Source organism: Dryobates pubescens, chromosome 10 (genome assembly GCF_014839835.1).
Source record: "Dryobates pubescens isolate bDryPub1 chromosome 10, bDryPub1.pri, whole genome shotgun sequence".
NCBI classification, from domain to species: Eukaryota; Metazoa; Chordata; class Aves; order Piciformes; family Picidae; genus Dryobates; species Dryobates pubescens.
The window spans coordinates 28,176,803-28,199,254 of NC_071621.1; the positions used below are offsets into that span (position 1 = coordinate 28,176,803).

The 22,452-nt window shown below is 40.9% G+C and overlaps 1 protein-coding gene across 2 annotated transcripts in view; it reads left to right on the forward strand.

The window, feature by feature from the left end:
• GUCY1A2 (guanylate cyclase 1 soluble subunit alpha 2) overlaps positions 1–22,452 on the forward strand; it is a 155,553-nt gene that overhangs the window by 31,466 nt on the left and 101,635 nt on the right. For both annotated transcript variants that reach the window (XM_054164504.1, XM_054164505.1), the window contains exon 4: positions 1,327–2,045. In XM_054164504.1, the coding sequence (XP_054020479.1) occupies positions 1,327–2,045 (719 nt within the window). The remainder of the gene's footprint in view (positions 1–1,326; positions 2,046–22,452) is intronic.

Below are 22,452 nucleotides of genomic sequence, written 5' to 3' on the forward strand. Positions count from 1 at the left end.
AAACAGTGAGAAGTTCAGTGATCCACTGGCATCTTATCAGTGTCGTAAAGCACGTTGAATACATACTCAAATGAAAGACTGTTGTGCCCTTCAGAAATAAACAACTGCCCTTTATTTCTGTTAGAGTTCAAGATAAATTTAAAGGTGTTTGACTAGTTGACTGAAATGTGATTTGATTTCCTTTCAATGCACTGAAGGAGCTGTTTTGTTAATTCCTATATAAACTTAATTTGAGAACTTGCTGGATGTTTGTTATTCACCTACAGCTGATTCATATTTCTTTTTCATCCCTTATCTCTTAGAACAATGCAAACAATATCCAATTAATTTTGTAGGTTTATGTTATAGGGATTAGATACAGATGAAAATTAACACAGCAAGTTTCCCCTAAAATAAGACAGAGAAAAATGTATAAACACCATAATTACTTTTTGTAAGTTACTGTTAAAGTGGTAAATGAAAAATTGGAGTAGGATTTGATAAACATTTGTATCCAGGGGCTTCCATCACTGACAATTTTTCATCCCTTCAGTGATACCAACCTTAACCACCTCTGTAAATCAAGACCTTTTGAATTTCTGTAATGGAGATTTGAAGTGATGTTGTGAGAAATCGCAGAGCTGTCCCGTGTACTGTCACTTTAGGTTGCTCTGAAAGGCAGATTTTTTAGAGATGGGTGAGTGTAGAAACCTAAAACTGAAAGCCTTTTCTCTCTTTTGCAGGCAATATGGTAATTATTCCTATGTATCTCCTGGCAGTGCCCAATAGCTATAATGAGAAAAGTATTTTGTCCAACCCCCCTCTCCCTAAAACCCATGACCCCTCTTGTCCATCTACTAAAGTGTCATCTGACTGCTTACTGAAAGCCAAAAGCCTGATTTGATTTCCAGTAGCTTATTTTTCAAGCTGGTAAAAACTGGATCCCTCAAAGAGACAGAGAACAGAGGAGCTGTAAAGCAGAAGCCTTGTTTATAGTTAGGTCACCAGTGGCTGAGGGTGTTCACACAGTGGACTGCATGTGACATGCAGAACTCAGGGAAATTACAAAGTCTCCTGGCTTCCAGCAGGGAAAAGGGAGCAGGCAAGTGTAAGTCCCACAAGCAGCTGTCTGGGACAGCAAGATGGAAGCATGAGGATTTGAAATTACAGGCAAAAATGACTTCTAGATTTATTCCCAACTACCAGAAAAAGCAGAAGTCTTATGGGTAAGTATCCAGTGGAAAAACCTACTCTCACTTGGAAAAATACCTGGCAAGCAGAGAAACAAGGGGAAAATGTGACACAGTAGAAATACTGTGTTGTTAATATCAGTATCTCCTCTTATAGGTTTGAAGCTTGAGGAAATGCAAGAAAAGTTTGGGGAGGAATTCTTCAATATCTGCTTTGATGAGAATGAAAGAGTTCTTCGAGCTGTAGGTGGGACTCTTCAAGACTTCTTCAATGGCTTCGATGCTTTGCTGGAGCACATTAGAACTTCATTTGGAAGACAGGCCACCCTGGAATCCCCTTCTTTCCTATGCAAAGAGCTCCCTGAAGGCAATCTCATGCTTCATTACTTTAACCCACATCAGATTGTGGGATTTGCAATGATGGGAATGATAAAGGCAGCAGCAAAGAAGATTTACCACTTGGAAGTGGAAGTAGAGCAGGTCACGAATGATAAATTGTGTTCAGAGGAGACGAACCCAGGTAACTGCAGTTGTCTGACTTTCCTTATCAAAGAGCATGAAAATGCAAATATCACAAAAGCTCTTCCACCAGGAACTTCCCAGTCTCCATTAGACCTGAGGATTAGCATCAACACCTTCTGCAGAGCTTTCCCCTTTCACCTGATGTTTGATCCAAACATGCTCGTTCTCCAGCTTGGAGAAGGTCTTAGGAAGCAGCTCAGATGTGACACTCATAAAACTCTGAAATTCCAAGACTGCTTCGACATAGTTTCTCCTAAAATCAGTGCCACATTTGAACGAGTGCTCCTGAGATTATCTACTCCCTTTGTCATTCGAACCAAACTTGAGGATTCTGACTCTGAAAATAAAGATAAGGTAAGAACATTCATTTGGAAGGTGATGCCTGTATATGTGTGCTGTGGGAGAGGATTATCTATTCAGAGAGAAGGAGCTCAAGTCCTGTGTACTCTGGAAGGCTCTTTTATGCCTTGCAAACAGGGGCTAAGTGGTACTCCTAAATAATTTATAAGCTTTGCTTGTGATGTTGTAGCAAATTGTGACACTGCCATTCAGAATATTCTGTGCTGTGGAGCTGAGTAGTGCATCTGAAATCAAAGGGCTGAGGAATTTTAGAAAATGCCCAGATCTTTCACTCCAGCAAGATTACCATGATAATAATAGTTACCAAGCCATTTACTAGGGAACAGCTTTCAGTATGGTTTCTTAAAGACTCTTACTGCAGGGTTCACACTGCCACTTTGTTATATACTACTTCCCTGTTTCAATACCCTGCTTTTCTCTGTGTCTCTTCTTATCTCTCACCTTGCACTCAAGGGAACCAGAGCTCAGAGTGGCACTAAGTATCACTTAAGCCAGTTTCAGTGCTTTCCACTCATTTAAGCTGGCACTTGCCACCTTACACTGCCTCTTTCCTCAGTGTTTTAGAAGAGAGCTACCTTATCTAGTTAACTCTGTGTTGAGTTCAGTATATTCAGGGTGGGTTGGGTGTCTTATAGACCGGATGTTTCCAAACATTGGTTGAAGTTTGTGTCATTGCATATCCTTCAATTACGGGAAAGCTTTTTGGTGTGAAGTTGGCTTTCAGCTTTTTATGCATCTTTGGACTTTATGCTTATGTTGAAATACTTTGTATAGGTAGCTTGAAACTACTGCTGCTTTAAGTGATGGAATTACTGATTCTCAGGATTTTTAAGAAGTAGCATCCAAGAATAGCCAATCCCAGTGACACTGGATATGTAGACACCTAACTTATACCTATAGGTGTCACATTTACAGTTTTAGGTGGTCTGGATATAGCTTGAAAAACTCCATCTCTGTTCTGCTACCTACACTGGGACAGAGTTTCAGAAGGACTCCTGTAGTAACTGCATATCAAATTCTGGGTTCTTTTTAAAATATCACCACTTCTGACAGCAGCAATGTTTCCAGCTCCTCTTCAGCACTGCTCTTTGGCACCAACAAACACATTTATGCTGCATTTTCCCCTAGAAACAGCACGTTCCCCCCAAAGAAGCAAACTAGTGCTTCTCAACGTAATTCAACCTGCTTAAACCCTATTTGTCAGAATCTGTCCTCAAAGTCACTCCAGCTTTTAATTATGGAAATGTGTGAAAAGCGTGGAGGTGTTGGCTCTGAGCTACCTTTCAAGCACAATCATTTCTCCTCTAAAAGAGGCTTGTTCCATGCTCCTTCTTTCCTCAGAGCCTCTTTAAGGCACCTTCCTCTGCCCTGGAACAGTCACAGCCCTTCAGCCATCTTCTACTCTTCATGAATCTGCTCTAAATCACTCTGAAAAGGTTTCCTTGGGGCAGAGAGGCTTTTAACACTTTTCCCCTCCCCCCTATCTAATTGCAAGTTTCACAAACAAAACATTCTCTTACCTGGGCAGATCTCACAGCTTGTTTGATCATAGGAGAGGTAGCAGGGAGTGGAGCTTGCTGGAGGCCGGTTTGAGCAGCCATGGTGGGAAACAACTCTTAATTTCAAAAACTTGTTCTGTACCATCAAGCTGTGCAGCTCTGCATGCATCCTTGCATCATTGCTGTTTTGTGCCATGTGTCATTACAGGTGCTTAGTGAACTGAGTCAGCAGTGTGTGTACACTCAGGAGAGCAGCCCTCTCTGTCTGCAGTCAGACTGAGCAAGTGTCAGCAGTAGCCCTCTGGCAGCAATTGAGATTTTCTTGAGAAGCAGGTAAAAGAGAATGGCAGTAAAGGTATTCCTTTGTCTGCCAGCAGTTAAGAGACAAACAGTGTCTTGAAGACTAAGGTGCAAGTAAGAGGGAAAAGGTGATGGTGAAGTGCAGGGAACTGAGTGAAATGTGCGCTGCAGGCATGTGAATTAGGCATTTAGGAATGTCAGTTGAGCCGAAGAGGTATTTTCTTCTGACTCATCCGTTTTATAAGCACTTTCCAAAAGTTTCTGTTTGTGCGTACTTAAATGAAGCTTTGTGAGTGGTTAAATGCAGGTCAGCACATGATGCATTTTGCTAGGTATTCCTGGTTTTCCAAAATGAAAAGTTCCACAGATTCAGAGCTTGTGGTTATCTTGCTTGCATAGATTTTGAGAGGGATGGCATGGCAATACTGTTGTCATGCTCACGTCCTTTAGTACCTCCTTGTGGTGGGTTGAAATTTCCCCGCCAACATTAACTTTGCCAGACCAGCCCAGATGGAAACAAATGAAAGCTGTATTTACAGGCAAAACTACAATCTACAATGGAATACAATGAATATGTACAAAATATACAGTATTTACAATATTTACAGCTATTTACAATTAATAAACAGCACAAGGACCCCCCTGGTCAAGGGCCAGGGGAAGCTACTTGCCATCTGTGGTGTGGTGTATGTACTTGCCTCCTTGACAGTAAGGAGCCTGGAGCTACTTCACTTGTTGGCTTAATAGGAAGACAAAATCTGATTCTCCAGGTTTTCCTCTCCTGGCTAACATTCTCCTCACATGCCACTCCTATGCCATCAGTGCTGGGCGGATGAGGTTGCCCTTGCAGGGACCCACTGCATCCCTGGGGCCTCAATCCAGACTCTTGGTGCATGGATTGACAAGATGAGTCCTGCCAGCACTGTAGATGTCTTTCTGAAACTGGCTTGACATGAAGCTGGCAAGAAAGTTGAAAGTGAATCATGAAAGAAATTACTTGCTTCCCTGCCAGATAGTATGCAGCTCTGTTTTCTTTCTACTGCTGCCTCTTGCTCAGACTTACAACCCTTTTCCACCTTTGAAACAAATCACTGTTTATAATGATACTCACTGGCCATTTACCTACTGTTAGGCTTGTGAACTCTTTAATTTAGAGAACTTGTCTTAGAATAAAGTTGGCACTTAAAACTGCATTGCTGAAGGTGGCCCTAATTTTCTGCTGCAATGTGTTCTCTTTGAATATGCCATTTTATTAAAAACACACCGTCCCCAGGAGTTTGACAAAATGTATCCTGTAAATAACTCACTTCTGTTGTGAAAAAATGTTTCATTTGATACTTCTAGATATAAAATACATTCTATTAGGAAAAGGTATTGTTATGTTATAACACAATATTTAAAATATCATAGAATCAACCAGATTGGGAAAAACCCCATGACTAAATAAACCATGGCTTCAAGTGCCACATCAAATCCTTTCTTGAACCACTCCAGGGACGGTGACTCCACCACCTCCCTGGGCAGCACATTCCAATGGCCAATTACTCTTTCTGTGAAGAAATTTCTCCTCACCTCGAGCCGAAACCTCCCCTGGCACAGCTTGAGACTGTGTCCTTTTGTTCTGATGCTGGTTGCCTGGGAGAAGAGACCAACCCTCACCTGGCTACAACCTCCTTTCATGTAGTTGTAGACAGCAATAAGATCTCCCCCGAGCCTTCTCTTCTCCAGGCTAAACACCACCATCTCCCTCAGCCTCTCCTCATAGGGCTTGTGCTCAAGACATCTCACCAGCTTCATTGCCCTTCTGTGGACACATTCAAGTATCTCAATGTCCTTCTTAAAGTGAGGGGCCCAGAACTTGACACAGTACTCAAGATGTGGCCTAACCAGGGCAGAATGACTTCCCTTTTCCTGCTGGCCACACTATACCTGATGCAGGCCAGGATGCCATTGGCCTTCTTGGCCACCTGGGCACACTGCTGGCTCATGTTTAGCCTACTGTCAGCCAGTATCCCCAGGTCCCTTTCTGCCTGGCTACTGTCCAGCCACTCTGTCCCCAGCCTCTAGCACTGCATCATTCAGATTTTCTAGAAACAATAGCTCTGTAATGATAAAGCATCCTTCAAAATGGTAGTGTCAGGTTTTTGTAACTCTACTGATTGTGCAGACTACCTGAGCCAGCACCTCATGTGTTGTCAGTGGAGAGGACAAGTGTTGTGTTAGGTGAGCTGGATTGCACCAGCCAGAATTTGTCCCAGTGTACTGATTTGGCTAAATGCAAAATAGTGTAAAACAAAGCAGTCATATATACAGTACACTGTATCACAGTATACTGTGATACTGTGATACAGTCCAAACCCGAGATTGAAACCCATCTGTATCTGGGAAGCTGGACTCTAAAATGTATAGATAGGCATGTAATAAATAGGCAGATTTTAAAAATTCTGAGTAATAAACAACTGTTCATTTTAAAATGTGGGTTGATTCAGTGGAAGACAGTGGGTTTCCCCCCTGTTCAGTTTCATTGTTTTGTTTTAACTGTGGGGTTACTCATCAAGTCTTTCTTCCTTGGTATGAGGAAGTGCCATCTCTCATACTTACTTTCAGTCACTCAGCTATGTGTTTGCTGTGTATGATCAGATCAGAAGTCTGAGAATCACAGAATCACCAAGGTTGGAAGACATCTCAAAGATCATCAAGTCCAACCTGTCACCACAGACCTCATAACTAAACTATGGCACCAAGTGCCACATCCAGTCCCCTCTTGAACACCTCCAGGGATGGTGACTCCACCACCTCCCTGGGCAGCACATTCCAATGGCTAACGACTCTCTCAGTGAAGAACTTTCTCCTCACCTTGAGCTTAAACTTGCTGACTCTCACAGTGACCAATAGACAATGAAAAATGTAAGAAAATGTTTTCAGCCTGCAATGGTTTTTACTTGGTAAACACTCCCAGCTTTTTAGGTCTCCCAGAGTGAAAGTGCATCCTCTTGTAGTGGCATGCAGTATGCCACTGCATAGCTCCTGCAGGATGGCTCCTCTAGTTTCCTGTAGCACCTTTTGAACTGGGGGAAGTGCATGCTGTCAGCTTCTGTGACGTCCTGTGGACATAGGTTCACTGTTTACTAGAAGTAACTGTGAAGGTGAGACATCTCTCTGGTTGGTGGCCACTTTCAGCCAGGTCTGTGGGTATGTTGTGTGTGGACTGGAGCAGGTGGTGAGGAAGCCTGCTTACCCATTGCTTCAGCAAAGGACTTCAGTGTTGTGTTTCTTGACCACTGGAAACAATACAAAAATAAAGCTTTACCTTTTTTTTATACTGAGAGTTTATTCTGTATCTGCTACCTTTAATTTTTATTCTGGACCAACTGAGTGAAAAGAACAGTCCTGACTTTGGCAGGCTAATTTATAACCAGCCACACTCTATCTTGACATATTTTGCTCTATAACTGTATTTTACCTCCTCTCCTAAGAAAATTAAAATGAAGTGGCCTGAAAGTCATTCTAGCATGAAGGACATCTGTCACTTATGATCTAGGCATTCTAATTTTTCCCAGAACTGATTTCATAGAGTCATAGAATCAGTAAGGTTGGAAAAGACCTCAGAGATCATCAAGTCCAACCTGTCACCCAACACCTCATGACCAACTAAACCATGGCTTCAAGTGCCACATCCAATCACTTTTTGAACACCTCCAGGGATGGTGACTCCATCACCTCCCTGGACAGCACATTCCAATGCCCTATTACTCTTTCTGTGAAGAATTTTCTCCTCACCTCAGGCCTAATTATTCACAGTTACTCTTTGCCATTAAGCTCCCATTGCTTTGCAAGCTCCTGCAGCTTTCAGAATCAAACTGCCTTCTGTTTCTGCTAATGCCAATATCCCACCTATTTGCTTGTCAAAATGTGTTTGGACTTTGGTGGTGTTCAAGATGAATTGAATTGGCTGCCTTGACTGCTTCTAGAGACCATGGTGGATTGTAAGAAACAATAAATGACACAGCTTTCTTATCTCATGGTTGTGTATCAGTGACCTTTAACAACAATGTGAAAGTAGCCCACAATTTCTAATATTTCTTCTTCAAGGTAGGTCAATGAAAATGTAATTTAAAAAACATTCAGAGTGGTAGGACTGAAGAAGAGCAGCAATCTAAAGACTAAAAGCTCCCTTGACTGTTGAGTCAAGTGGCTATTAAAGCAACTTGACTTCATTCGTGTTTTATGATAAGGAAGCTGTTTGCACATGAAAATATCCATCTTTATTTCATTGAAAAGTTTTGAATGAGTTTCTGAATTATGGTATGTTATGACTAGAAAAAAATCCCACATTTCATTAATTTTTACATTACTTAATGAGAGTACTCAGGCATAACAAGTTTTTGATTTTCAGGGATCTTTTTTTTTCCCTACCTCTCTTCTGGTAACTGAAATTAAGTATTGGTTATTCACAGTACATTTTGTCCTCTTCCTCATTTGCTTAGGTGAGTTTTTGAGTGCCCATGCTGTTCATGGCATCACAGTCCTCTAATCTGAATAGGTGTGATGTCAGTAAAGAGCTGTTTTTCCCTTGGGATGGTTGAAGTAAAATCATTAGCAAGCAATCTATTAATGCATCCATGCCTTAAGCAGGTATTTACATCGGCAAAGATACTTGAACTGGGGTAACCCTGGAGTCCTTCAGTTGTGGCTGTTGAAGCACTAATACATCTGTCACAAAACAAAAGCAGTCATTAGAATAGAATAGAATAGAATAGAATAAACCAGGTTGGAAAAGACCTTCAAGAGCATCAAGTCCAACCCATCACCCAACACCATCTAATCAACTAAACCATGGCACCAAGCACCCCATCCTGTCTCTTAAACACTTCCAGTAATGGTGATTCCACCACCTCCCTAGGCAGCCCATTCTAATGGCCAATCACTCTTTCTGTGAAGAACTTCTTCCTCACCTCGAGCCTAAACCTCCCCTGGTGCAGCTTGAGACTGTGTCCTCTTGTTCTGTTGGTGGTTGCCTATCTCATGCCCTATGTCTTGAGGAAGAAAGAAGAAAACTGTCCAGACTAACTTTACTTTTGTTCTGTGTGTGATGGGAGTAGGCTTCTCTGCAACACCTTGGCACATTCTGTTGTTTTGATTCACTTTGAGAGCAGAAGATCAGTGACACTGGGACATATGCCCCCAAACAGACAGGCAGTGTGAATTAGGGGATTCAGTACTGTCCTTTCCTTCCACTGATGCTGATGACTTTTGCAGCTTAAATTTATCTTTTAGTCTTTCCTCCTACAAAGATTTCAGTTGTCAAGCAGGTTCTCTTTTTCTTCATCACTTTGCTTAGGAAAGGATGATATTAGAATTGATCTTATAAGATAGAGCACAGACTGATGACTTGTATTAGTGTAAAACTTCTGTGGGGAATGCTCAGTGAATTCTAAATTAATTAGAATGGTTTAGCTTAAATCTAAGAAAAAATGTTGCAATATTTTATAAAGCCCTTGGTGCTCTCTGTTTTGTTACCTCAGAGGCATCCAGCAGAGGGAATGTTTGAATGGATTAACAGAGCCTGGGCATTATTCTTGACTGTGCTTGCTGTGGCTCAGAGTCCTTTGCAGTGCAGGCTTTTGGATAACTCCTCTGTCAGAGCACTTTATGCCTCCATGGACACTGCACCTGGCAAAAGGAGCAAAGAGATCCCCTCTTCCCAGAGTTCTGTTATGCCAATAAAGAAGAGTTACCGAGAAAAGACCAGAAGTGGCTATGTTTGTTTCAGATCCACTTGAAACCTGTGGGGAAATCACCAGTATTTAGCAAATATTAAAGGCGATATTTCATATTGAAAGAGCTTTCATTTTTCAGCTTCATTAAATTGTATTTTATTTTTAATCTAAAATGAAAAGTAAAACAGAAAATGTTGTCTATGGCATTGGTGGTGTGCAGACATTCAATGTTTAGTTTTCATGTGAAGGAAGAATCCAACATATCATTAAAAGGGCATCAAATTTTCTCACTCGTCTCAGTGGACTGCTGATTCAGTCTGTTTTCTTTTTGCTCAGGAAGGCTTCAAATTCAGTTACTGGATAACTTCTGTTCTGTGTCTTGAACGTTCAGTTTCTGGCATTTGTTCCTGGGAATATGGGGATAAAATAGCTGAGAATATTTTATGTCAGCCAAAAATGCAGAAACATCTGAGAGGTTTCCTAGCTATGCTCAGCAGCATCAGAGGGTCCTGAAAGGGTTTTGGAACCATTCTGGGTAATGGGGAACTCCATAGAGAGTTCTGGGGACATGGGAATAACACTGACAAATCCATAAACAGTATTTAAAAATAACTGACTGACTTGCTCTGATTCTGTTTTTTCCCATGATGTCATAGAATCATATACGGGCACCCTGAACATGATGATGGGGTGCTTGGTGCCATGGGTTAGTTGTTTGGGTGGTGTTGGATTGGTTGATGGGTTGGACGCAATGATCTTGAAGGTCTCTTCTAACCTGGTTTATTCTATGTATTCTATGAACACGCCAGTGTACCATACTGGACTAGTGCAACTTGAAGGACCATCCCAGCAGCCCATTGCTTGCACTGTCCAGAAATTCCAGATTTTGTTAGTAGAATATTCTGAAACAACTCTTAACAATAAAAAGCCATCCAGTCTGTGTGTAGTGGTGTAGGGAGGTGTGCCTGAGAGTACAAAGGTGAAGAGAAGTGTCAGTGGCTGCGGTCAGGACCTCCTGACCCCTAACTGATAGCGTAAATCAAGTCACAATTCTAAACTAAGCCAATCATCCAGATACTGTGGGACCAAAACCTGACATGTTTTCTCATGATAAAGAAAATGTTACTTCTTGATTTTTCTTAGGAGTTCCCATCAGCCCAGTTTCAACAGGATTACTTTGGGGATAAGGGATTTATTTTGAGTAAGAAGAGCAAAATAAACTCTAATTTGACATTAAATGCAGAAAATATGTTTAGTGACTGCTCCTACAAATGTCTTGAGCATGAAACTCCTGTGGTAACAGAAGCTGTCCATATGGTGTGTTCAGGGAATTGGACTTTTATTTCTGAATAGGAGTCATTAACTTCGTCAGTACTGTGTTGCTGCATTTTTTTGAGTTAATTGGGACACAATCACAATTATCTGGTGTGGGTTTTTTTTTTAATTCTATAAAGTTGATGTATCATTCAACAGTTTTAGACTTCAAAATTGTATAAGCTTTTTATTTTTGTATGTGTTAATTTGTTTGACATTTTAAAGGCTCATTCCTGTAATCACCGAAGAAGTGGAGATTGTAGTATTAATTGTGGGAAATGCCCACGAAGGTACCAGTGAATTAATAACAAGAAGTGACTAACACGTTGTTTTCCACTCATGCCAGATTCCATCTCTGCAAAAGGAAGAGGTGAAAGGGTGGATTGAACACCTCCCAGAATGTTTATTTCTGAATTTGTTTTCAGCCACAAATGGCTATTTATTAGCCAAACTCCAGGCTCTTTTCACTAACTGATCTTACAGTGAAGCTGTCAGATGCTGCTCTGAGTAACTGTTGGGTGTGGATATAAATCCTCTGTGAAGTCAAGGAGAGTTTGACCAAGAAATGACTTAAGAAAATAGGACAGATCCAAGATTTTGTCTCATTTTAATAAAAATAGATATATTAAAAGTGTTTAGTTAGTCATGAGGTGTCGGGTAACCTGCTGGACTTGACGATCTCTGAGGTCTTTTCCAATCTTATTGATTCTGTGATTCTAAAGCTGGTAATATCTTAATGCAGATGTTGTCTTACAAAATCATACTATAAAGAACATCCTAGTGTATCATGGCTGAACACAGAACTATGTTCAGTTTGCAGTTTAAGCTCATTTTGCTGCAATCCTGCATATAACATAGCCATTTATGATTGAATTTATGACATATCCTCCGTTACTATTTTAATGAATGTCACTGCCCTTACTTTTCCTAGTGATTTCTACCTGCTTTTGCCATGAGAGAAACACACAGGTGTGCTTGAGCCACCTTGCTTCCTCCTGGTGCTTTGCTGCACCCTGAAGAGGCCCATAAAATGCAGAATCATAGAATCACAGAATCATAGAATGCTAGGGGTTGGAAGTAGGTCCTCTGGGCCCATTGTTTAATGACTTTAGCAAGGATATGACAAATGCAAGGACCCCTAAGCAAAAGAATTTATCAAGAGAAGGACTTCCTTTTGATAACCCCTATGACTTATTTTTGAACACGTTCCTCTGTTTGTTGGCCACCTTCTGTTCTCTTTGTCTATACTCACCTTCAGTTTATCTGTGTTTCATGAGCAGTATGGAGCCAGAGAAGCCGAGTTCCCCACTCCATGGGCAAGACTTTCTTGTGCAGTGTGCTTCCTGGACAAAGCACAGCTGTGGTTCTTCAGCTTCAGGGTCAGGGTCTTCAGGTCCTTGCCTAGTGGATTCACTGAGAAGCTGTGATGAAAAGGGGCTAGACTGCAAGGTTCAAGAAACCAATTTATCTGTGATTTGCTTACAGTTTTAACTGCAAGCCCCAAGCAAATGATTAATTTGAACTTCACTCACAGGTCTAATATGCTACTCTCTCAGAATGGAAGAATGCACTGTTACAATTTAAAGCAAGAATACAATAGAACAACCTATACTGCCTGCTAAACATTATACATGTGTTAGGTAATCACCTGAGGTTACAAACTTAGAGTGTGCTAAATATACACTTACCCTTCTCAGTCCCACGAAAGAGGCCTTGGTTGCTGTCCTGACTGAGGGGGAAAGGTTGTCATATGGGCAAGATGTAGTTCTGGAGAGGTGACCCCCAATTCCAAGCCCTAATCTTAGGGCTTTTATGCCCTGCTTTATATGACTGTGGGCAAGACTATACCTGAGTGGATTATACTGTCTGGAATACTTATCTCTGGCAGTGTAATGGAGTTTCTCCTTATCTTTCTTTATCCATAGAGTGGGGTCACTTGTGTGCCTTTCTTTGTGCTTCTCTTTTACTGATCTTAGGATTGTCTAGATACAAAGGGTTGTTGGCTGAAAGCAATGCTGAAATCCCCCAGTTTCCCTTTATCTTACTTTCTTGGGCAACTGAGTAGTGTTTTGAATTGAGACTCAGGGTGTATTATTTGTTGAAGGATTTCAAGGCTCAGCTCAGATTTCAGTTCTCTGAATGATGCAGCACTGCTGTGTTTGGTCTACGGCTTATGGACAACTCAGGGCTGAGCTATCTACACAGGTCCCCTTGGGTTGTCTCTGCACAAATAGAGCCTCAAGGAAATCCAAGGCTGGGTCACTTTTACAACCCCCTGTGAGTTGCTTGCATGCTCTGAAACTTGTTCACAAATATGAACCAGACAGTCCATACAGAAGCCTCAACACTTTAGCTGTGTTAGCCTGCTGATTGAAAACAATTGTGGCAGCGAGTCATCCAAATAAATGGACACACACTACTGCAAATTTTTACCCTTGTAAATAGTCTTCACAGTGGTGGGTACTCATGAGGCTTCTTTGAGCAGACATGTGGGTACTTTCCTACTTGGGGTCCTTTTCTGAAAAGAAACTGTACTGTAGCACTTTTCCAGGCTATGCAACATTCAAACATATGTCAGAAATGCATAGCTACCTAAGATGGTCTTATGCTTCCCTCAGTTAATTGTTTTCTGTGGTGTATTATACAGCAAGTATAAGTGGTTGCTGTTCAAACAGAGCTTTCTCACATGACTGGGGAGGCAGAAGGATTACAAGCAGAGGAAAAACAGATTCCCTTTTCTAACAAGCTGGAGAGTCACTGTCATGTTTAGGATATTTGCCTGTGTCTGTGATTTGTGTCTGCTGGTGAGTTGTGCAGATGATCAGTATTTGATAACATGTTATGGAATTAAAAAAAGAGACAGTTTCTGATTCCTGCATAGATTAAAAAGCATGAGGCTTAGTTCTTTGAAAGAAGTACTGTATTAATCATTTTAAAAAAGCACCTGGAAGTTTAAGCTTAACAGATCTTTACCTGTGTAATTCGTTAAGCATTGGAATTTGTAGGTAGTAATCTACCTAACAGCAATCTGATGCTTTTCCACTTCAGCTAGAGAAAAGGAAAAGAAATAAGGCATTCTGTTGAGCAGGACTGATATCCCACAGCAGATTATAAAGGACTTGAGTAAACTTGTCTTCCCTTTAGCAGAAGACTGAGAAATGAGTTTAATTTCATTCCCTTTGAAGAAACATATCAGTAAAAGGTGTTTGTCAATCTGCTACTGTAGATCTGTGAGGAGAACCTAATAATATAACTCTCTGTTCTTGTTCATGAAAGTGATCTAGATTTAAAATAACCTCTCCTGGGGGAGCAGAAGGGGAAGAATTGTCTGAAACTGGGACCAGAAAAATTCTGAAAAGTTTACCTGAGTGCCCTAATTACTGGGGCCCCTTTACTGTTAATATGTTTGTTACAGATATGCATTTGTCAAAAACTGGGATTTGAGAAAAGCTAAAACACAATAGGAAACAAATTAGTTCTTACATAGACAAAGAAGAGGCTGAGATCACCAAATAGAATAGAATAGAATAGAATAGAATAGAATAGAATAGAATAGAATAGACCAGACCAGGTTGGAAGAGACCTTTGAGATCATCGAGTCCGATTTATCATCCAACAGCATCTAATCTAACCTCCCCTGGTGCAGTTTGAGACTCTCTCCTCTTGTTCTTGTGCTGGTTGCCTGGGAGAAGAGACCAGCCCCCACCTGGCTACAACCTCCCTTCAGGTAATTGTAGACAGCAATAAGGTCTGCCCTGAGCCTCCTCTTCTCCAGGCTAAGCAACCCCAGCTCCCTCAGTCTCTCCTCATAGGGCTTGTGCTCCATACCCCTCACCAGCTTTGTTGCCCTTCTCTGGACATGTTCCAGCAGCTCAGCATCTTTCCTAAACTGAGGGCCCAGAACTGGACACAGGACTCGAGGTGTGGCCTAACCAGTGCTGAGTACAGGGGCAGAATGACCTCCCTGCTCCTGCTGGCCACCCTGTTCCTGATACAGGCCAGGATGCCTGTGTCTTATCTATCTGAATCTTGCACTTAGTACTGCACTTGCACAAGTGCTCAGTGCAATCATGTTTAGCTGAGGCTGATCTTCATGAGAAGTCCTGTCTCCACTGAATTCAACAAGATTTGTACAAATTACTATAAAGAAGCAGGATCTTAGCTAAAGGTGAAAAGAGATACAAATGTATTGCTTCAAGTAGCCTATTGCTGGAATTAGAGAAGCATCATACTGTAAAACTAAAATCAAATTGTAATTCAGAAAGCCTGATTTTCTGTTACCTTGCATATTGTTTGAGAGAGAAAACCCAGATATGTGGCAGCATTTCATACCTGCTTTGCACAGGAGTGTGAAAAGAAGAGGTGAAGAAGCATGTTTTTATTTATGCAGGGCAATACTGTTGATAATCCACCAATGTACTTAATCTTGAAAAGTATGAATTTGGTTGATTTATCACATTGAAGGGTTTCCATCTTCTACTTTAAAGATTCCTGCCAAGTGAACAGAAACACATATATAAAGTCATCACTATATATTTTGATTATACCACTATTGCTATTTGGAAAATCAGAATTTTCCTACTTTTAACTGTATTAATAATATTATTGTAAAATGATCTCTTAATCTTCTTTCACAGGGGGGAAGCATTAGCAATAAATATGTTACTGGGGTTTGAGCAAGTTGATGTGTTTGGCCATTTCAGATACCCAATAAGAACAAAATATTTTCTCTGTTTTGGTATGAAGAAGTTGTTGGCTAAAGGCAACATCACATGATAAGCCATGCTGTGTGTTGACATAAGGCCAAGCCAGCAGTTCTGATAGAATTTTCACAGTCCAAGCCATTTATAGCTTGTTCTCAGATTCAGTCGACTGGCCATTTGCTGGGACAGTAAAAAGTCCTTCCAATAAAACATCCTTAAGAATATCTAAGAAAATATTATCATATTACACCTAGTAAGCTTTATTTATTTTATTTTAAATCTGTAAGACTTAAATGAGTTATCAGAAAATACTTCTGTTGTAAGGCAGTGTTAAAATGAGGAAGCACAGGTGTAAAGTGGTAACATAGAGAAGAATAGAATAGAATAGACCAGGTTGGAAAAGATGACATCATCAAGTCCAACCCATCATCCAAGACCCCATGACTACTAAACCATGGCACCTAGTGCCATGTCCAATCCCCTCTTCAACACCTCCAGGAACAGTGACTCAACCAACTCCTGGGCAGCCCATTCCAATGGCTAATGACTCTCTCTGTGAAGAACTTTCTCCTCACCTTGAGCCTAAACTTCCACTGGTGCAGCTTGGTCCTCTTGTTCTGGTGCTGGTTGCCTGGGAGAAGAGACCAAGCCCCTCCTGGCTACAACCACCCTTCAGGTAGTTGTAGACAGCAATAAGATCTCCCCTGATTCTCCTCTTCTCCAGGCTAAACAACCCCAGCTCCCTCAGCCTCTCCTTGTAGGGCTTATGCTCCAGACCTTTCCCCAGCCTCCTTGCCCTTCTCTGGACTCGTTCAAGTGTCTCAATGTCCTTCTTAATTTGAGGGGCTCAGAACTGGACATAGTACTCAAGGTGTGTCCTAACCAGTGCTGAATACAGGGGCAGAATGACTTTCCTGCTCCTGCTGGCCACACTATTCTTGATGCATGCCAGGATGCCATTGGCCTTCTTGGCTGCAAAGATGTAGTAAGTGTTTTCCCTTTTTTCTTTCCAGCAGATGAGAGATTTGGCACCCTTTCCATGGAAATCTTTATGATTTAAGTTGTGTTTAACATTTAAGTAATGTCTCTTTTCATGGAGGAAAGACAACTTTTAAGAAACCTCATACTTCCTTTTCAAATCTGGAATTTTGTTTTAGAGTCGATCTGTAGCATGTTAGAGACTGATGGGACACATTAGAAGCATTAGCTACTTTTCAGATCAGCTCTGTCTAGTAAAATAGGCATTAGACCCATTTGTGCTTAACAAAGAAGTAATTTGGAAAGACTAAGTTATTTGCTTGCAGCTATGAGGTGAGTAAGTAACATATATAAAAGATTGTAGCACTGTGTTCAATTAATTTCTTCAACCTTTTGGCTATATTCAACTATTTTAGTACCTTTATGTAGTCTTATTATAGCAGTCTGTAATTTACTCCTTCTCCAGCGTTCTAGGTGTTTCTGTTTTCCATTTAATTCTAACAGTTTTTCTATTTCTTCAGTACTTCTGCCTCTGCTAAAATGAATTTTTCACTTTATGTTGCCTGTTCTTCATTATAATCTCAGTACAGTGCATATTTATAGGACCCTCAGGGGGTCAATTTCCTGTGACCACAGACAACTTTTTCATAAAATGATCAAGTTCCATTTTAAATCAGTTAGATTTTATTTTGCCACCAGTTTCCCCATTTGCAGGACTCTCCCAATACGTTACTCTTCTGGTGGGTGGAGACATTCTCTGGTTCCCTCTTCAGATATATTTATTGCTAGCTTGTGTGCATTTGGTTTTGTGCTGCAAGTCTCAAAAGTACTCATAAACCACAGAAATACAGGTCCTGATGAACTCCCTTATAAGACATGAAATATGAATGGCTGTGCCCTGGGCAGCTTTCATTAAGGTAAAAGATGTCTCAGATGACATGATGAGGCCAATAGAAATGGTGGGGCTTTCCCCCACCTTCGTAGGATCATAGAATCAATAAGGAAGAGACCTCAAAGATCATCACGTCCAACCTGTCACCCAAGACCTTATGACTACTAAACCATGGCACCACTGTGTAGTCCTCTGGATTGCTTTATAATCTCTCCTGTGATAACTGTGTATTTCACTCCACATCGTCAGTGTCTTTACATTGAATTGATCCATGCTTTCATTCCAATCTTGATTTACCTGTGTCTCTGGCACCACAGAGATATTCAACTGTCTTCCAGTTGTAGGAGATTGTAGCTTTTACATTTCAAGGTGTGTGGTTGCATTTTTTTTTTTCTTTGTGTGTTTCTGTTTGTTTGGTTTAAACATATTTCCTGGTTGTGTGAATTTTTGTTTGTTTGTGGAATTTTTTTTTTTGTGGCTGGCTGGTTGTTTCTTTTTTTCACTGAACGCTTCCATCACTCAGTCTATTTTGCTCCTACACACTCTTGCAAAATGGTTCCTATGGTGACACTAAATGTCTTTCTGCGTGCCTTGCATTGCCCTTTGACATCTTTGCCTTCAGAAGAAAAGGTGCTGTTAGTTAGGACATGTCATCCACACTGCTTTTATAATAAGGCTAAAAGCAACCTCTTTTGGTATGTATTTGTTGAACGGTTTCAGTATATTTTTTACTTTGATCGGGTCTTAATTAAATAGCAGTGTGCAAGAATCTTCAACTCTTGTTCACTTTCTGTCCCTCTGCCCCTGTTTCTTCACTTCCATAGGGCCCCTCAGTTTAGGAAAGATGCTGAGTTGCTGGAACGTGTCCACAGAAGGGCAACAAAGCTGGTGAGGGGTTTGGAGCACAAGCCCCATGAGGAGAGGCTGAGGGAGCTGGGGTTGCTTAGCCTGGAGAAGAGGAGGCTCAGGGCAGACCTTCTTGCTGTCTGCAACTACCTGAAGGGAGGTTGTAGCCAGGTGACAGTTGATCTCTTCTCCCAGGCAACCACCAACAGAACGAGAGGACACTGTCTCAAGCTGTGCCGGGGGACGTTTAAGTCCTGGCCTGCATCAGGAGCAGTGTGGCCAGTAGGAGCAGGGAGGTCATTCTGCCCCTGCACTCAGCACTGGTTAGGAAGAAGTTCTTCACAGAAAGAGTGATTGGCCATTGGAATGGACTGCCCAGGGAGGTGGTGAAGTCACCATCCCTGGAGGTGTTTAGGAAGAGACTGGATGGGGCACTTGGTGTGATGGTTTAGTTGATGAGATAGTGTTGGATGATAGGTTGGACTCGATGATCTCAAAGATCTTTTCCAACTTGGTCAATTCATTTCAATTCATTTCAATTCAATTCAATTCAATTCAATTCAATTCAATTCAATTCAATTCAATTCTATTCTATTCTATTCTATTCTATTCTATTCTATTCTATTCTATTCTATTCTATTCTATTCTATTCTATTCTATTCTATTGAACTTGCTTTCATAACTGCTCTCTTCCTGCAACACCTAACATCTCAATTGCAAAGGGCACCCTCTGGAATATGGCCATGCTCTTGACTTTTAAAGCGCTTTTAAGGCTTTGTTACATAACTAGAGATGCCAAAAGTACACACAAAAGTACTAAAAATCACCAATAGAAGGGCTGTTATTTCTTTCTTTATTTGGCTTTATATGCTTTAGACCATGAGGAGGTTTTATTTTGTTGTTTTGTGGGTTTTTTTTTAGTCTTAAACAGTTTTGGTGCAAATTCTCAAATACCACAACAGCCTGAGTGAGACACTGGAAATGGAAAATTTCAACCTTAGTGATTCAAATATGACAAAGTTATGAGCAATGGAAAATGAGATCTGTTAATGGGAAATGTATGTCACCTTTAGTAGTAAAAGAGTCTTGCCATATTGCTTACGATGCAAGTAGAACAGATTTTAGTCACTGGTTTTTAACTTCCTCAGGATGTGAAGGGTAATGTAGCTGAAATGCTTAGATGGTACTGGTTTATTACAGGAAAAGTTCTTTACAGATGTAATTAATATAGTAGATTATGGCCTTTGCCTTCTGTGCAAGTTATGTTTATGAGAAAAATGTTTTCCCCATGGTGTGAGGAAACGGATAATTCTGTGTAGATAGATCAGTTACCTGTGAGCATTCATGCTTAAAATTTCTCACTTCAAAGAAAAAAAAATTTAAAAGGCAGCAGCAAAACAAAACCAAAAACAAACAGATGCATGCATATGGAATGCCTTCGTTTTCTGAACATACTCAGTGAGCCCCATACCTGAGCCTTGGGTGGCTTTGCCACTGCTTCTGACCCTAGCTTAAAATATCTCTCTGGGATGGGAAAGCAGGCTTAGAAGGTCCCGGGACCCAGATGCATTAAGTCTGTTGTCTAAGGCTAAACGATGTTATGAGATGCCTTCTCTAGGCCTCTCTGAGTTATGCTGCACTAGAATAGAACAGAACAGAACAGAACAGAACAGAATAGAATAGAATGGAATAGAATAGAATAGACCAGGTTGGAAGAGACCTTCAAGATCATTACATCCAACCTATTATCCAACCCACCTAATCAACTAAACTGTGCAACCAAGCACTCTATCAAGTCTCCTCCTAAACACCTCCAATGATGGTGACTCCACCACCTCCCTGGGCAGCCCATTCCAATGGGCAATCACTCTCTCTGTGTAGAATTTCTTCCTAACCTCCAGCCTAAACCTCCCCTGGTGCACAGGTCTTTGTGATCGTGAGTCTAGATTCCTGATAGTCCCTTTGAATCTGTGGTTCTTGGGATTCCTCCCCTCCTAATGAAGGTAATTGCAAAGCTGCCTTAAACCTTGTCTTCTAACAACCTGAAGAAGGTGCCTGAAGATGTCCAAGTTACTGCCACAGAAGGGTTGCCAGACATTTGTATTGTCAGGCTGCATTACCCATTTTTCAGGGGTATATAGTGGTCTGGAGAACAGCACTATTGGGGTATATAATGGTCTGGAGAACAGCAGAATAATTTGTCTGCACTGTGTAACTTTAATCCAGAATCTTGTCTGTCTCTGTCATAGGCAAAATGTAACTGGAGGCAGTTAAAGGGTGGAATTCACACTAACGTATTTGGTGGGGACATTGTTTCAATTTGCAATTTTGTGTGAAGACTGTCTTTTATGGATTAACTTAGATGTTTTCATTACCCCTATAAAGGATTAAATATTTTCTATCTCTTACTAAATATTTCACCTGGACAGGTCTTTTCAGTAGTTGAAAAGAGCTCTTTTTCAGTGTTAAATAAAAAGAATATTCCCTCCTGCTTTTGCTTCTCTTTCTTCTTGCATTGAATGTTGCCTTCCTGCTTCATTATGACAGAGGATCGTTAAACTTACAAGCTCAGTACATTTAATGTCTAAATTACAGATGCCCTCCAGCTTTTCTGGCTGCTTCCCTTATATCTGTTAACTCTAACTTTTACCATTTCAATATCACTTTGGGGTTTTTTAATGTGGTGTGGGTGGTGGGTTTTTTTCCAGATCATTAAGGAAAAACCAAATGCAATTTCTTTAAATATCCTTAGTGTAACAACCCTCCTTTGAAAAACTGATCACACTGTTTTCCATTCCTTCCCTTACCCTAGTTCTGAAGGACAGAATATTAGCCTATTGAGTGGATCTATCTCCTTATTACTGTCTCATGAACAACTTTGCCAGGGGGTTTCCAAATGTTATACAGGTGCTCACCTTGTGCTGAGTGTTCCTTTCAAAAGTCTTTTCCTTTGGACAAGTTGTCTTACTTACCTTCTATTGTGCCTCTCAAGGGGAGGTGTCCAGTAGTTCTGTTTCAATGACTCCATTAGGAATGAACTGGTAAAAGTTCTACTCACCTACAATTCATATGGCGTTTTTAGTAGGCTGGGCTGCTAAGAAAAAGGAGGAGGGGAAAAAAAGCAGTATCTTCTTGGACTCAGCTGAAAGTTGGTACCTTAAGAGTTTACAAGACCCCCATACTGAGGATCTTCCCAGGCTTTCTATCTGGGGCTGTTTAATCACCAAATTTTTTTTCCTAGTACAAGCTCTTCTGACATATCTTTCTCAGACTATGCCTCTTCAATCAGAGCTTCTTAGCACTTTTTTGTGAAGAAAATTACTACAAAGACATCATTTCACCTCCCAGAATATGTCCTTACTCTCTTTGGTGAAGAGTCTTACATCTTTTACACCACATGCTGCTGTGGTAGATGTATGAATTCATTGCTTCTTCCACAAATAGAAGTATGAGAGGATGAAGAAACTCGCCTGGGTGATTTGGAAAGCTGCCTACCATCTGGTGTGGGCATACATGACTGTTGGTATGATGATGGCAAAATGCCTTATCATGTCTGAAATTGCCTGAGTCTCCTGTGGGGCTGCAGCAGGTGGAGCTGACATGCAGCATGTGTTCAAAACACCGCTTCAGAAATGGGAATTCCTATGTTCAGGAAAATGAGCTATGTGATGTGGTTGTCTCCAGCAGCAGGAAATGGGGCAAAATTAAATGACACATCCTTAATGACCTGTGAAGCAAACTAATAAAAGGGACTTAAAAGAGTGCACAAAATACCTTGAGTATTATATATCCACTCTGCCTGGTGAAACTCATAGTGAGAAGCAGATTTGGTTTAAGTCTGAGTCTTCATAACCATGCAAAAAAACCAAACCAAAACAAAAAGGATATGAGACTGATGATGAATTATAACTTAGATAAGACTATGATTACTCAAAAATAAACCTGTATGTGACCTGGAAAAAAAGTACTCTGCAAGGTCTCAATGCCTTTCCAAGCGGTGGAAATACTGAACAACGAAATACCAGTTTTATAATGGACTTAATTAAAATTCAGGGCTTGCAGAGCCAACTGGATCTGAAGAGATAATACCATCTATGTTTATTAATTGCAACCATAGAACATGGTGTGGCAAACTGACACTTTAGGTAA